Source organism: Pantherophis guttatus, chromosome 4 (assembly GCF_059756535.1).
Source record: "Pantherophis guttatus breed Tessera chromosome 4, ASM5975653v1, whole genome shotgun sequence".
NCBI classification, from domain to species: Eukaryota; Metazoa; Chordata; class Lepidosauria; order Squamata; family Colubridae; genus Pantherophis; species Pantherophis guttatus.
This window is the reverse complement of record NC_142066.1, coordinates 43,263,319-43,279,422: the sequence shown is the minus strand read 5'-3', so window position 1 is coordinate 43,279,422 and position 16,104 is coordinate 43,263,319. Positions and strand designations below refer to the sequence as shown.

General features: G+C 40.4%; 1 protein-coding gene and 1 long non-coding RNA gene across 3 annotated transcripts in view; one reads left to right on the top strand and one right to left on the bottom strand.

Annotated features, from left to right (window-relative positions):
• LOC117664492 (ras-related protein Rab-18-B-like) overlaps positions 1–13,333 on the top strand; it is a 22,984-nt gene extending 9,651 nt beyond the window's left edge. For both annotated transcript variants that reach the window (XM_034415421.3, XM_034415422.3), the window contains exons 7-8: positions 6,401–6,467; positions 13,127–13,333. In XM_034415421.3, coding sequence (XP_034271312.1) covers positions 6,401–6,467; positions 13,127–13,296 — 237 coding nt within the window. In that variant the 3' untranslated portion in view covers positions 13,297–13,333. The remainder of the gene's footprint in view (positions 1–6,400; positions 6,468–13,126) is intronic.
• LOC117664494 (uncharacterized) lies at positions 12,521–16,104 on the bottom strand. Its single transcript, XR_004591078.2, has 2 exons — positions 15,896–16,104; positions 12,521–13,418 (listed from the first exon to the last, which is right to left on the bottom strand). It is a non-coding gene; the product is annotated as an uncharacterized LOC117664494 (long non-coding RNA).

Here is a 16,104-nt window from a genome sequence, read left to right as displayed (position 1 = left end):
ATGACGGCTGCAGGGGGCCATATTATGTTTCGGGAGTGCGCACTCGTTGTTTACAAGCGATTGCCCACTCCGACCCCCAAAGCACTGCTCGTTTCCCGGGTTGTTCAGAGTCTCAGACCCTGGGTCTATGGCCTGATGTTATGTAATGCCAGGTCAGTGGTAAATAAAGCCCCCCTCATTCATGATCTTATTTCAGAGGGGGGTGCTGACCTGGCAGGGATTACGGAGACCTGGTTAGGCCAGGAGGGAGGAGTTCCCCTTGAGGAAATGTGCCCGCCAGGTTTCCGTGCATTCCGTGCAGCCAAGGACTCAGGGAAGGGGTGGGGGAGTGGCAGCAATCATTAGAGAAAGTCTTTGCCCGAGGGAGGCCACTGTTCCTCAGATAGCCGGATGTGAGTCCCTCCTTGTGAAGTGGGGTCGGGGGATTCAGATGGGCCTACTGATTGCGTACCTGGCTCCCTGCCACGTAACAGCGGTCCTGCCTGAGCTGCTCGACATTATAGCCGGGATGGCGGTGGAAACCCCCAGACTTATTGTTATGGGGGATTTTAACCTGCCATCCGCTGGTGAGATGTCGGAGATGGCTCAGGAGTTCATGGCTTCCATGACAGCCATGGACCTGACCCAGGTAGTTCAAGGCCCCACCCACTTGGGGAATCACACTCTGGACTTGATTTTTGTCTCTGATCAGTGGCTGAATGATCTAAGAATAGGGGATATAGACATCAAGCCCTTGTCATGGTCTGATCATTCTCTCCTTCACATGGACTTTCAAGTCACTTCCACCCACCGCAGGGAGACCGAACCAACCAAATGGTTCCGTCCCAGGCGCCTGATGGACCCCGAAAGGTTCCTGATGGAGCTTGGGCCATTTCCTGAGACTCTGGCTCACAACTCGACTGAGGACCTGGTGGTCGCCTGGGACAGGGCGGCTACTGGGGCCTTGGACCGCGTTGTACCTTTGCGGCCTCTGACCCGATGCCGATCTCGTCTAGCTCCTTGGTTTTCCGAGGAGCTGAGAGAGATGAAGCATCAGAAAAGACGCCTGGAGAGCGATTGGAGGACAAGCCAATCTGAATCTGACCGAACACAGGTGAGATCTTATATTAAGACCTACCTACTGGCGATAAGAGCGGCGAAGTCTAGCTACTTCTCCGCTCTTATTGCATCTGCAGAGAACCGCCCAGCTGCGCTGTTTAGGGTGACCCGCTCCCTACTTCAAGTGGGGGTACAGGAAGATCCCTTAAAGGGTCGAGCTGAGGATTTTGTACAATTCCTGCATGATAAAGTCGCTCAGATTCGGGAAGGCCTGGACTCCGATTGGGTAGATCCAGGGGAGGAGATGGGGGCAGGTCTTGAGAGCGTTATCTGGGAAGAGTTTGACTCTGTGGCTCCTGAGGACGTGGACAGGATTCTGGGCAAGCTTAACGCTGCCACATGTTTATTGGACCCGTGTCCCTCCTGGTTGGTACTGGCCTCCCGGGAGGTTACACAAGGCTGGCTCCAGGGGATTATAAATGCTTCTCTGAGTGAGGGTGTCTTTCCCGCCGCCTTGAAAGAGGCGGTTGTGAAGCCCCTCCTCAAGAAGCCTTCCCTGGATCCGGCTATATTATCAAATTATCGTCCAGTCTCCAATCTTCGCTTTGTTGCGAAGGTTGTTGAGAGTGTGGTGGCGCGACAACTACCCTGATATCTGGATGAAGTTGTCTATCTGGATCCGTTCCAGTCGGGCTTCAGGTCACGATACAGCACGGAAACGGCATTGGTCGCATTGGTGGATGATCTCTGGAGGGCTCGGGACAGAGGTTGCTCCTCTATCCTGGTCCTATTAGATCTCTCAGCGGCTTTTGATACCATCGACCACGGTATCTTACTGCACCGGCTGGAGGGGTTAGGAATAGGGGGCACCGTGCTTCGGTGGTTCTCCTCCTTCCTCTCTGACCGTTCGCAGTTTGTGTTGGCAGGGGGGCAGAGGTTGACCTCGAGGCACCTTATTTGTGGGGTGCCACAAGGGTCAGTCCTCTCACCCCTTCTGTTCAACATTTATGTAAAACCGCTAGGTGAGATCATCCGTGGTTTTGGGGTGAGTGTTCATCAGTATGCTGATGACACACAGCTATACATCTCCACCCCAGACCACCCCAATGAGGCCGTGCGGATCTGGATGGGGAGAAACAAGCTCAGACTCAACCCCTCCAAGACCAAGTGGCTGTGGCTTCCGGCGTCCCGGTATAGTCAGCTGGTACCATCACTGACAATAGGGGATGAGATCTTGCTCCCCACAGAGAGGGCCCGCAACTTGGGTGTCCTCCTGAATTCACGGTTATCTTTAGAAGATCATTTGACGGCCGTGGTCAGGGGTGCCTTTTATCAGGTTCGCCTGATCCGTCAGTTGCGTCCCTTTCTGGATCGGGATGCCTTGCGCACGGTCACTCATGCCCTAGTTACCTCCCGTATGGACTACTGTAATGCTCTCTACATGGGGCTCCCATTGAAAAGCACCCGGAGGCTTCAACTGGTCCAGAACGTAGCCGTGCGGGTGATTATGGGCGCAGCTCGTTACGCCCATGTAACACCTCTCCTACACGAGCTGCACTGGCTCCCGGTGGTCTTCCGGGTGCGATTCAAGGTGTTAGTTATCACCTTTAAAGCGCTCCATGGCTTAGGACCTGGGTACCTACGAGACTGTCTTTTGCCACCAATAGCCTCCCACCGACCAGTTCGTTCTCACAGGGAGGGACTACTCAGGGTACCGTCAGTCAAATTATGTCGACTGGCGTCTCCCAGGGGGAGGGCCTTCTCTGTGGGGGCTCCAACCCTTTGGAATGAACTGCCCCCAGAGATACGGAATATCCCTGATCTCCGTGCTTTCCGCCGTGCCCTCAAGACCCTGATGTTCCAACAGGCAGGGCTAAACATACAAACATGTGAATGATTTTTTAAATGTTATCTAAGTTTATTTAATTGACCAAACTAAGTAATAATTTTAATTAGCAATTTTATGATGTTTGTGTGTCTATATTTTTCTTGATTGTACACCGCCTTGAGTCCTACGGGAGAAAGGCGGTATAGAAATATAATAAATAAATAAATAAATAAATAAATAAATAAATAAATAAATAAATAAATAAATAAATAAATAAATAGGGTTAAACTTGGTGTTTGTGTGGCAAACTAGGAAATTTTAGACTCCCTTGTTATCTTGCATGGATTCAAGAGAACCATAAATGGGAGATTAGATCTGGAGATGCACGTATAAGGAGAGTAATGAAGAAAGGTACAAATTGCCATGGCTGTGGTTTCTCTAGATGTAACATATGGCTATGAAACATAAATCATCAGAATAGCTAAATGAAGAAGTTGTCAGACCTTTGAGTTAAAGTGATACTGGAAAATGCTGAGAATATCTTGGACGACAAGAAGTATAAATCATTCAAAACTAAATGATATAAAACCAGCCTGCCCATTGGAATGCTCATATTAAAGTTAAAGATTAGATATTTTGGACATGTAATGTGAAGGTAAATGTCATGGGAGAAGACCCTAGAAAAATTAAAGACAAAAATAAAAAATTGATAAACAATAAGGTAGCTATATACATTTACTGACTTACCATATTAAGCAGAAACTGAGTCTCCGGAGAAGGGCGGCATATAAAATCAAATTAAAAAAAAAAAATTCAAAGAAGCAATTTATGATAGGCAGTCATGGAGAATGGATACTCTTGGGGCCTAAAGAGTTGGAAATAACTGAATGACTGAACAACAGTGGAGAAAAAAGTATTGGAAAAGGATTAATACAAATAAAGAGAGAACTGTGGAAATAAATGAAGAAAAATAGGGGAGGGAGTGAAACAGAGGAATCTATGAAGTGAAAGTGTGTTATGGGGTGCATTAGGAAAATAGGAAGTAGATTGTACAATAAAGTGATCATTGTAACAAAAAATCTTTTCCTAGCAATGTATGGTCCTATGAATAATTAAAATTGTATATAACCTAGATTAAAAATGCTCCCACATTTTAGGTTGCCTGATAGTAAATGCACATAGTGTGCAGCCTCTGATAGAGCTGAAACACAGAGCCTGTTAATAAGTAAACAACAAGATTGAAAGGCTGGCTGTAATTAGTTTCCCTTCTTCCCTCCCTCCCTTCCTCCCTCCCTATCACCAAGAATCTTGTCCCAGTCTGCAGAAGCCTGTTGGATGTTTGCTCCCTATTACTGCCTGCCTCCTACGCTTTGCCAGAGGCATCAGCTGCCTTCATACCTCAGCATCCTGAACGAGACCTCTCCATCTTTCTCCTGCTCTGATGTAATGGGCAATATGTTCAAGCTGCTTCAGAAGCCAGCAGTTTCTCTGTCACTACTCCGTGTTTTGGGTTGCTTTTTTTGGTTTCTGCTTTCACTAGACACTGGAGTTTTGTTTATTCCCTTCCCTAGTGAGAAAAACAGTCATAGTTGAGAGAGCTCTCATGTATTTCCAGTATTTGTTGCAATTCTAGTTCACTTTTTTTTTTTTTTTGCTCTGCCTGTCTTTGCATATTCTTTTACTTCCTTTAATTCTGATTATACTACCATGTATTTCATAAAATTAATCAAAACTAAAATTCACTCTCAGTATACAAAATGAAAAAGATAAGCCTTAGATATGTTGCAAGACCAAAGGAAAATGGACCAGCATCTCCAGAGGTTCTTTCACTGCCCATTTGATTATTAATATAAGTGCACTTGCCATATTTCGAGACTACATTCTTTTTAATAGGATTGTGTTCAGGAAAACTGTTCTACCTATTGTCTATGGAAGTTCTCAATCATCCAGGTCATGGTTGTCCCAAAGATTTTGGGACTTTCTTGGTTTCTTCCTTTGAAAAAGTTTCACTTCTCATCCAAGAGTTTCTTCAGTTCTTAAGAAAAAAACCAAGTAAGTCCGGTTGCTTTTTGGAAAAGGCACCTTTGGGTATTCTACTAATTATATAAAAAAGCAAGTTTATATGACACTGATTGACTGAAGAGACAGCAAGTTAGAAAACCTATATTCTTCTTTTTACAGCTATGAATGGTGCTGATTGACTTGTCCTTTTACTAATCTCTCCTTCCCATGAAGAAAACTATTATTTTTCATTATCTAGTTAAATATTTGTGAAGCCCATATACAACAATTGTATTAGTTGTTGACTAAGCAATATTTTGGAGTTCAGAGGCATACTTAATATTTTTTGAACAGGGAATCCATTTTTTTTAAACTACATTAATGTTTATATCATCTTTAAATTATAGTAGTGGCACTATACTTTTTGTGTGTTTCCTTCCTCTGACAGGAAATCTTGCCAATCTTTGATGTTGTTGTACAAAGGAACCAACATAAAGGATTTGAGGATTTCTACATCAGAACTGAGTGTTGAACTAATGTTGAACTGAACATCAACACCAATTTAGTCAGGGAACATTGACATATGCCATTTTCAAGATTTCCAGTGGAGAAAATGTAGAGAACCAAAAGAGTCTCAAAAGAACAATAAATAGAATAGGGGAGAAGTAAATCCATCCTTTATGAGCTCTTGGAACCTTAATACAAAATTCAGATCTATCTGTTTTTATGTTTCAAAACAAGGAATTTGTACATCTGTTGAGTGTGTTAACTCATTCACCTATCACTGTGTTTTTATAGAGAGAACAGTTCTGTTAGTATTCAGTAGATATATAGTAAAGAAAAGGAATGGCATGATTATGAAGGGCTTTATTGATTTCTAGCTCCTGTTAATACAAAAAAAAGTCGATAGAAATGCAAGAATAACAGTTACTAGAATAGGAATGGAAAGCAACTGGCCTATATATTCAGTGTGGCCCATGAGTCTTCCTATGTTCCCCCGCCAGCATTTAAGTTAAGGCATCTTATCCATTAAATACTATATTTGATTTATATCATTATCATCTCTTCACACAGAGAGGCTTTTTTATTTTTCCAACACAGTGCAGTTTGGAATTGCTATGTAATTATAATTTATCAAACCTTGTCAGATCTAGGGAGGTAGCATCTTTGGTAAAATAATCTAACTGGCCTTTTGCCAATTTAGAAGGCAGTCCTGTGAGTTCTCAAGCTTGATTGTTTTCTTACAGATGTTTAATTACCTAACTAGATAACATTGTTAGTAGTGGAAGGGGGTGAGGTTTGCTCCATATACAAGTGGCTTGCCCTGTCACTATTCTTGGTAGTTCCAAAATTAGGCTGTTGTTTACTGTTTGTTTATCTGAGTTGGTAGTTTCTTGATTGAGGTATTGTTTACTGCTTGATTGTTAATCCAGTGTTAATCTAGAAGAGAGTCCTTCCTTCCTTCCATCCTGCCTGCCTGTCTGCCTATCTATCCATATTAAGTACCTAATGATTTTCTCTCCCCATCTACAGACCAACCGTGAAGTAGAAAAAAGAGAAGGACTGCTATTTGCACAGAAACACTCCATGCTCTTTATAGGTATGTGAAGAATATGAGGAAATATTCTGGTTTTCCAGAAGTAAAATCATTGCAAAAATCATCATTTCGTTATCTTTGCAGATGTTCTCCCCAGCCTACTCCTAGCACTATTTCTTTTAACCCTTCCAAAAATCCCCTATGTGGGATGGGCTTAGGTTTCCCTCCCACCTAAGCAGTGGTGAATTGTAAAATTTGTTACTACCGGTTCTGTGGGCATGGCTTGGGGGGGTAATGTGACTGGGTGGGCGTGGCCATTTTTTTTTTAACTTTTAAAACCATTTTTTCTACAACCTCTTCGGCTGAGCATTTTTTAAAAAATGCTTTTAAAAGCCTCTGACAATCCCAGCTTAGTTGCCTGATCGTCAGAGGCTTTTTTTTTTTTTTAGCTTTTTAAAGCATTTTTTCAGCCAAAGAGGTTGTAGAAAAAATGCTTTTAAATTTTTTTAAAAAAACCTCTGATGATTGTGCAGCTCAGCTGGGCATTGTGGGGGGAGAGGGATTTTTGCTACCAGTTCTCCGAACCATCACCCGCCATCGCTACCGGATCAGACAATCCGGTCCGAACAGGGAGCATTTCACCCCTGCACCTAAACCCTAGATGTCAGTGCTAGGGCTTAAGGTGGGAGGGAAAATGACATCAGATTTGCTCCTGCAAAGGTCTCTAGATATCCTTTCAGAACTATAGAACTGCTCTTTTGGGGGCTTTCATCAGTTAAAGAACAGTCTGCCAATCCTTGAGTTGGGATGGAACAACATCAGCATGTTTGCAGGACTTCCGGTTTGCTGTTTGTCGCTGCTAGACGTTCCTTTGGGATCGTCAGCTTCCATCGCCTGTCAGAGCCGCCTTCACAACGGAATGACGGCTCGAAAAAACTCCGTTTCCATGAGGAAACGGAGATAGAGCCGGCAGGGGTGGGTAGAACACTCTGCGGAGTCCCAAAAGTTTTTCCTTTACTTTTGGGACGGAGCGGATGAGATGCCCCGTATCCCCAGCCGCTGCTCCGGGCTTTGGGAGACCTCTGCTGATGCAGAGCCAGGCGTCAAAAGCAAGCCTGCAAATTTAACAGACTACTCAAAATGTGAGCTGGACCTGTAATACTGAACCGCAAGTATTTTACTGATTTTTTTAAAAAATTACTTAAGAGAGAGGAGGAAAAGAAAGAGGAAAAAAAGCCTTTTAAAATGGCGTCGGCTGGAGGAGAGGCTGAAAGGGAAAGTCCCTCCGTTTTCTATTACTACAATGTAGCGGAATAAATACCACTGGCTACATTTGTAGACAAAACTTTGCTCCTGTGTCTTTTTCTCTTTTTTTTTCCCTTGGAGACTTGATATTGTTGTTGATTGGAAAGAAGTCCTTTTTTTTTTCTTTTTTCTTTCTTGCTTTTTTTTTAACAAAGCCTGCCTGGGCGGAAACATGGCACTGAGACTCATAAAGTCAGATAAACAAGAAGGGGGGGGGATTCCCCCACCAAAAACTTAAAGGAACAAGTCTTAATTCTTCAGTCTCAGAAACCTGATTTTAATATAATAGAATTTTTTATAGAGGAGATTGAAAGAAGGGAGGAGATTGTGAATCAGCAATTTGAAAAATTTAAGCAGGAAATTAAAGAATTGGTGAAATCTAAGTTTGATTCTTTGGAGAAAAAATTCTCAAAAGTGGCTAATGGTTTTACAGAATTTATGATACAGTTGGACACAAATACTAATGTACTAGAGTCTAAAATGGAAGAAATTCAAGATAAATTGGACAATAGAATTCAAAAAATTGAAAATGATTTGACAAACACTCAGGATAATAGCTTAGAAGAAAAACCTAAAATGGATGCTGATCAAAAGTATGGTAATGCAGAAAATCTGCAACAGAAGATTGAAAAAGAGATTTTAATGGTACAATATAATTTCACAGAATATGCGATAAGATTAAGAGGTTTGCAGGAAAATAATAGAGATGATTTAAGGAAAATATCTTCTGAATTTCTAGCTGGGATTCTAAAGGTTCAACCTGACGAAGTGTTTTGTAGGATCGATAGAGTTTATCGAATCAACTCCTGGATTGCCAAGCAAAGGCAATTGCCTAGAGATGATGTGATTTATTTTACAGATAAAGAAATTAGGAATAATATCGTGCAAAATTCCTTCAATTCTAATTTGCAATTCTATGGAAGATTTGGATTTACAAGGAACTCCCACCTAAGATATTGATGGAAAGGAAGACATTTGGTTTTCTGGTGAATGAGTTAAAAAAGAGAAATATCCCATTCAGGTGGGACGCCCCAGTTGGTATTATATTTAGATACCAAGGAGAAAGATATCAGCTAAATACTGTTGAAAGAGCGGAAGAATTTTATCAAAATAGGTTGAAAATGAACTTAACATCTTCAGGTATAATACAGGATAAGCAGAAGGAGCCGGAAATAAAGGTAAAATATCGAATTACAGAGACTGTACCAGATGAATTGCCTTTGGATTTATTGGATACCCCAGCTGGACTATCTACAAATTTGAGAGAAGTGGCATCTAACCTTAATGTGATGACTTATCAAGGCAAGGATAAGCATGGAAACCAATTAGGGGATATACAAGGGATAAAGAAGAAACATGAGATACAAAAGCAAAACCAACAAGACCAATCTACAAAGCAGAATAAAAACCGACCAGATGATACACAATTTGTAGAAAGGAAACCAGGATGGAAACCAAACCCACAAAAAGAAAAGAAAAAAAGAAATAGGTGGCATAAAAATAGAAATTTCTAAATCAGGCAACAGTGAAGCCAGTGACTTTAAAATATGAATGATTATGTGTAAACACAGAAGAGGCGACGTATTGGTTAATATCATCCTGAGGATTGTGGCAGATCTCTGCATGGCCGTAATCTGGGGACGTGAAACAAGCCTTAAACTGATGGATTTGAATTATCCATTTTGGAATTTCTTTTTGTGTTGATAAACATATTACATTATCTTGAATCACAAGGCAAGAGAATTATGCTGGGGCATGCAGAAGATCGGGTTGTTACCCACTACGATGATGGGAATTAATAATCCTGATGAAACCCACAATTATTACTATATGGAATATAATTATAATGTCACTCGGGTGGTTGTTTTTACTTTTATACATATAAGAAGATATTTACTACTGATGGGGGCAGATATGATTGAAGATCCTGAATAAACTGTTGCACCAGCAAGCTATGTTACCCGATTATGGATGTTGGTTCTACCAATCCAGTGGAAAGACCTCAAAGAAGATACTATATGGATTATAAATTTAAAGTCATTGTCTTTTCTTTTTTTTATTTATATATAATGGAAAATATAGACATATATTTTTAAGTAGTGTGGGCAGTGAATCAAAGATATTAAGAAATGTTGTGTATGGTAATTTTGCATGATAGTGGGTGAATAAGCTAGTTAGTAGATTGATTAGTCTAAGAAAAGGGATTTTTAAGTGATATATCTAGGGGAGTGGAGGAAATGGATAGAGTGGAATAAATGTTAAACTAGATTTTATGGGGAAGGCCGCTTTGAAATGTTATAGTAATATATATAGAAGATTAAATGTTAAAGTAGGACTTATCGTATAGTTTTAAAGTGGAGAAGTTATTCTATAATGTCATAGTATAATGTCTTTTTTTTTTCCTTTCTTTTCTCTTTTCTGATATGTATGGATAAAGGGGGATGTTATAATATTAATAATATTTTTAGTAAGTAAAGGTCAATATCTAAAGGAGGGAGTAAGTAATCTGTTATGAATTAGGTTTTTTTTTTTGTTATGAAGAAGTCACAGGGGGGGATGGGTGGGGAGGGGAGGTTAGGGAGGGGGAGGAAGAGGGGGAAAAAAAGGGGGGGAAATTTGTATTTGAAAACTTTTTCAATAAAAAAAAAAGAGGAAAAAAAAAACATCAGCATGTTTGCTGTTCCCATTGCCAATCTGCATTCTTCTGCCATTATGTTTAAATCACAATGACTCTATCTTGATTTGTGAATGAGCCATTCTTTTACAGACAAACTGGGTCATCTTCCCCCCGCCCCCATAACTTTGCAGATACCCAGCTATCTAGGACAGGGTCTCCAACCTTGGCAACTTTAAGCCTGGAGGACTTCAACTTCCAGAATTCTGGGAATTGAAATCTGCCAGGCTTAAAGTTGCCAAGGTTGGAGACCCTGATCTAGGAGAACATCTACAAATGCAGCCAGAATCCGAATGGTCTGACTTCAGGACTTGGCCTGGCTTCTCTAGGCAGGGTTGCCAGTCCCTTCATTTGGGCATCTCTCAAGATACACTACAACAGTGAAACATTTGGGGAATGTTTCCAGAGGAGAGAGGCAGATCTTTCCAGGATTGAACTATAGCTAGGCTCTTGAGAGCTATAGAACTGAACTAGTTGATGGGCAATCACTGTCGTTCTTGGTAGTAGAGAAGGAGAAGCAATAACTGAAAGAACAGTATAGAAAACTGGGCAATAAACAACAAATGTCAAGTTCAGCATCCTTCATTATTTTCTGGACCCAACAGTTAGGAAGAGCAAAGCTGGAGCATAATTAAAAATTTCACAAGCCAATTAAATAAATTAACATAAATATGCCCCTTGTTCTTCCCCAACCGACATTGTGGAATTCTGTTGTGCTCTTTCAACCTTGTTGGAAGCCTGGAGAGAAGCTGGTGTCAGAGAGAGGGTTGGATTCCATAGTCTCTCAACATAAATGAACATAAACTTTATTTTCCCCATCACTGAGTTAAAGCACTGCCCCTGCTTCCTTGAGTTAGCATAAAACAGTAGCAACGTAATGTTTACTGTTCATATAAAATTCACCTCTCTAAATGCCTCAGGCGAGCCTAGGAGCAGGATAAGAACTGGAGAGCCCCATACTGATCTTGAGAGGCATGTATATATTCAAACAATAACAGCATGCCTCCCGGGAACAGGATGGTGCACTTCAGTTCTTAATTTGCTGTTGGATTCACCTGAGGCATTTGGTAGGCCTCTGTAGGAATGGCTGAAAGAGGTGGGCCTTTTGGTCTGATGCAGCAAAGCATCTGTTGATAAAGGGGGAGGGGGAGGAATGTAACCCTTAATTTCCTGGAAGAAGTTTGATTTATTTAAATAGTCATTTGCCATTAGGGAATTCACACTGAGACAGATGCATCAAGTACCAGCAGCAAGCCTTCTCCGATTTTTAACAGAAGAAGAAATTTTCTCACCCCTTCTGTGCTTCGTGCTTTCTTTCAGTGGGGAAGAGATTCCCTTTGGTTTACCAGAGAGGGTGAAGAAAACTTAGCAGCCAGAAAAATACAATATGAGAGGATTTAAAAGGAATGTGCTTATTTTTGGCCACACTTTTTAAACCCTTCTTGCTTTCCCCTTAAGATTCAATAGAATGTTCAAAAAGAAATGGAAGGCAAGCTTTTAAGCAATGTGCTTTGAATTTTGTCAGATGTTTTTTTCTGGTGTTTCAGAGATAGTAATAAAGATCTTATATGGGGGGCTATAGAGATTATTTGACATATTTTATAAGCACTTAAAATGTCTTTTGCAAGGTCAAGCTAATGCTTCTAAAGTCATATTAAAAATGGGCTAGCCGCTAGAGGTATAAGATTTGGATTAAAAAGATACAGACATTCCCTAGGTGGGATCAACAAGAGCCTTCTTTATTGCTCTCGTAGTGATCCCAGTGGACATTTTTGTAGCCTTCCTAAAACGGAAATTTGGTGCCACAACAACTTTAAATCAGGCTTTCCATAACTGGGTCTTCCAATCTATCTCTCACCATGCATCCTGGTCCAGAATAATGACAGTATAACATTGCCTATCAAGAGAAACCTGATGGGAGAAGGCCACTACAAACCCAACAAGCTAGAAAGATCTCATATGCAACCCGATATTTATATCATTCTAAATATACACTTGTATTGATTTATAGATTCCTCCCTCCAAATAATAGCATTTCAAGGTACATGAAGGTAAATAATAATCATGTCAATGTTGCTGCAATAAAACCCAGATGCAGGAATATTTGTCCTATAGATAAAGTAGAACAATTACAGGATTTTAGTTTTAGAGATACTTTATTTAATAGTCTTCTATCTGAATAAATCTGGCAGTATCTTTTCCAGCTAACACTTATTCCTTTTAATGTGTTAGCTGGAAAAAGTGCTATCAGATGCCATTTGAGTTCTGTCTACCATAGAATCATCATGGCTGTCTTCCTACAATGAATGTTCCTCTGTTAAATCCCCATCTCTCTCTCCCCACTCTCCAGACCATGGTTCTCAGATGTCCTCTTGATGCCTTATGTTGTCTGTCTTCTGCTTAACTGTATCCTCTTCAAATAGTTTCTTGGCATTGCATTTGGTGTTGTAGTAGCTCAGGATCTGTAACACTTACTTGTAATAACTATCTCCATAGCACTTTTTATCCCAATTTTCCCCCCATTAAATGTAGATGAGGAGCTAAGAGTGTTGCTCAGGCCACTTAGCAGGAAAGCTTTCTTTAAAGCAACACTATCCAAATGCATTAACTCCCATCATTTTTTAACCATTAATAATGTTTTTTTTAAGTTTGATGGGAATGTAGGCCAACCTCTCTGGAAGATTATGAGTTCAGGGAGGCTGAATTTGACAAATGACTCCTCTTGTTTCGTTTCTGCTTCCAGAAGCCAGTGCTAAAATGAAGGCTGGAGTGCAAAGTGCCTTTGAGGAAGTTGTCATGAGGATCCTGCAAACTCCAGAGCTTTGGAACATCAGAAGAGAGGGAGTGAAGTTGGCAGAAAGCAGATCCTTCAGAGAAGCAGATGCCTGCAATTCCTACTGTTCTGTTGCTTAACATCCTAAGTGTTCAAATAAAAAAGACCCAGGCCAAAGATTCTAAGAAATGGGCTCTCATCCCTGGTATCACATTAATCCTTCTCATATTCGGTCAGGAAAACAACATCTTGGGTGGACAACCTAGAGTGGGCAAGAGCAACAACAAACAGGTTGATCATAAAAATAAAGAACTAGGATTTTTCATTCCCCTCCTCTAGCCCAAGTCATTGGGAGTTTTCAGCAAGATCAGGTTATACCCATTTATAAGAACATGATTAGAGCATATCTACAATTTTCACATGATTCTCAGTTAAAAATGGCAGAAACTGCAGCATTAAGTTGCAAGTCAGGAAACGATTTAACTGCCAAAGAGCAGTCAAGGAAGCTCTGAAAGCTACCAAATGAGGTTTGCAACCCATATGTGCCCCTGGGATTACAGGTTGCCCATCCCCTCTGATATAATGAACTGAGTACAGCAGATTTTATTTCCTTCAGATGAGGAAACATTGCACATTAATTTCTGCTCACAAATAAGCAACTAAAGTAGCTTGGGAGCAGGTTCCTCAAGCAAGCCACAAAATTCTTAAAATCAGCCTGCACTCAAAGATCCTTTCAGCTTCTGCCAATTCACTCTTTGTATTCTTTCTGACCTTCACTGCCAGCTTCTCTGTTACACACATAACATACAGTTCTTTAGCTGCTTCCTCCAGATGGCAGTCACCATCTCCAAATTGCGATGGCATATTATTTTTAAAAAAAGATTGTCTGCCAACTGAGAGACCTCTTAACCATTCATTCCAGTTGATCAAATATCAAGTTTCTCTCTTATTTAACCATTTTATCTTTATTTAACTAAAAACAAGAAACTATCTTGCACAGTTTTACATATCATGAATCATGTTTGGCTTTTGCTTCACATAGTTTCACATAACCATGAGTTACTTTGGCATTTGCTTAATGCATTACATGAAGCCAGCTGCTATGCATTGAATGCAGTGGTTTACGTTTAAGCATATTATATAATTATTCTAATTTCAGATCTCTTCTAAATATTATTCCTGTATTATTGTTGTATACTACCCAGAATCGCTCGAGATGAGCAGCTATATATATATATATTTAATAAACATAAATAAATAAATTATTAAAGAATTAAAAGCCTTTTAAAACATTAATTAAAACATTTTTGAACTGCTGCTTAGCTTTAGATTGTTCAGAATTATTTACATTAACTCGGGGAAGCTAAATCAATGTGGATAAATGCAAACATTGCAACTAAAATTAAAACAATTTGTAATCATGACCAACATAGCAAAAATCCATTTTTGTAGCAAAATTTCAAATAAACCTCTCCCAGAAAGGAATTGAATTGCTGAGAAACTACCTAAGAAAAATCCTTCACAAATTCCCATCAGTTTCACATATGCATAATGGGGCATACAATACTTTTAGAAGGTGAACGAAGGGAAAAATTCATAGGAATATCTTGATCTCTAGAATTTCAACACTGTATAGTTTAAAAAGCAGCACTTGGCAATCTTAACATTTTAAACAGCTAAGTAGAATGAGATCTAGTTAATATTGGATCGATGTCATCTGTAGCCAAGGATATCAAAATGATGAATGCAACTGGGAGATCAAAGCCTTACCTCTTTCTATGTGCCTTTCTATTTGCCCCACCTCTTTCTATGTGCTGCTGCCAACATTCCCAGCTTTCCTGACAAGATGACCATCAGGCGCTCCCAACAGTTGGGACTTGGAAAAGAATGACTGCCATTCTCTCTCTTTCTGCTGAGAGAACTACATGGATTTGTCTATGAAGTCACTGAAAATTAAGTTCAATTCAAAGGAGATTGTCACATTTATGTGATTTATATATCATGTATAGAGAACCGGTTTTGTCCAGTGGTTAGGAGAATGGGTTAAGAGCTGGGTTCTGGTGCCTGAAAACCATCTGTGTAGTCTTGGAGCAGTCCCTCCTCCTCAGCCCTGGGAAGGAAGCAGTAGTGAACTCCTTCCAAAACTACTGTCTAGAAAACTGCGGGGGCTTATCCAAATAGTAACCAAGAATCAAATCTTGACTTGAATGTAAGAGAGAGGGAAGAACTGGGGACTCTGGACACACCACCATGAGAGTTTTGAGCTTCACATGACATTTCTTGCTGAGAAGCAAAGAATCTCAAGGATTTGGGCTTTTTCCTACCTGAACTGTTCAGGTCTCCCACTCTCTGTCTTTCTGAAGAAAACCCATCCAAGAAGAGTTAATTGAAAAGGCCCAGAGACTGGCCCCTCTTTCCCCTATCATGCCATACATCCAGGAGAAATGTTTTTAAATGTTTGTTAAGGATTCAAACTGAACCTTAAATCGGAGATCTTTGTCTTTTGGGGGCAGTGGCCCCAGTACACCCTTACTGTGCTATAATCACTTTTATAAAATAGCCAGCATGGTTGGCATGGCTACTTAGAAATCTTCCATTTACCAGATGAACATACTTTCAAACAATGGACACAAAGTACATTCCCTGTTGTTTTTAATTCCAAGATAAAGGTTGAGACCGCTGATTTGCAGCACACTAGCTTCCTCGCATATTTATTCATTTAATTGAAAAAACTCTTACCAAAAAATAAGTGTCTGCTGGGGCATGGAGCATAATGTGACTCAAAGGATGAATATTCGTGTTCATCTGACCTTAAAGATGGGTTCCCTCTGTTCCTTTCCTCCTGACCCCTTCTGTTTTTTTTAATGATCGTATTAGAAGGAGATCTACTTGCTCACTCCCATTGATGCTGTTCTCTGCATAAATCTCTCCTTTTTCCTCTGGTACCT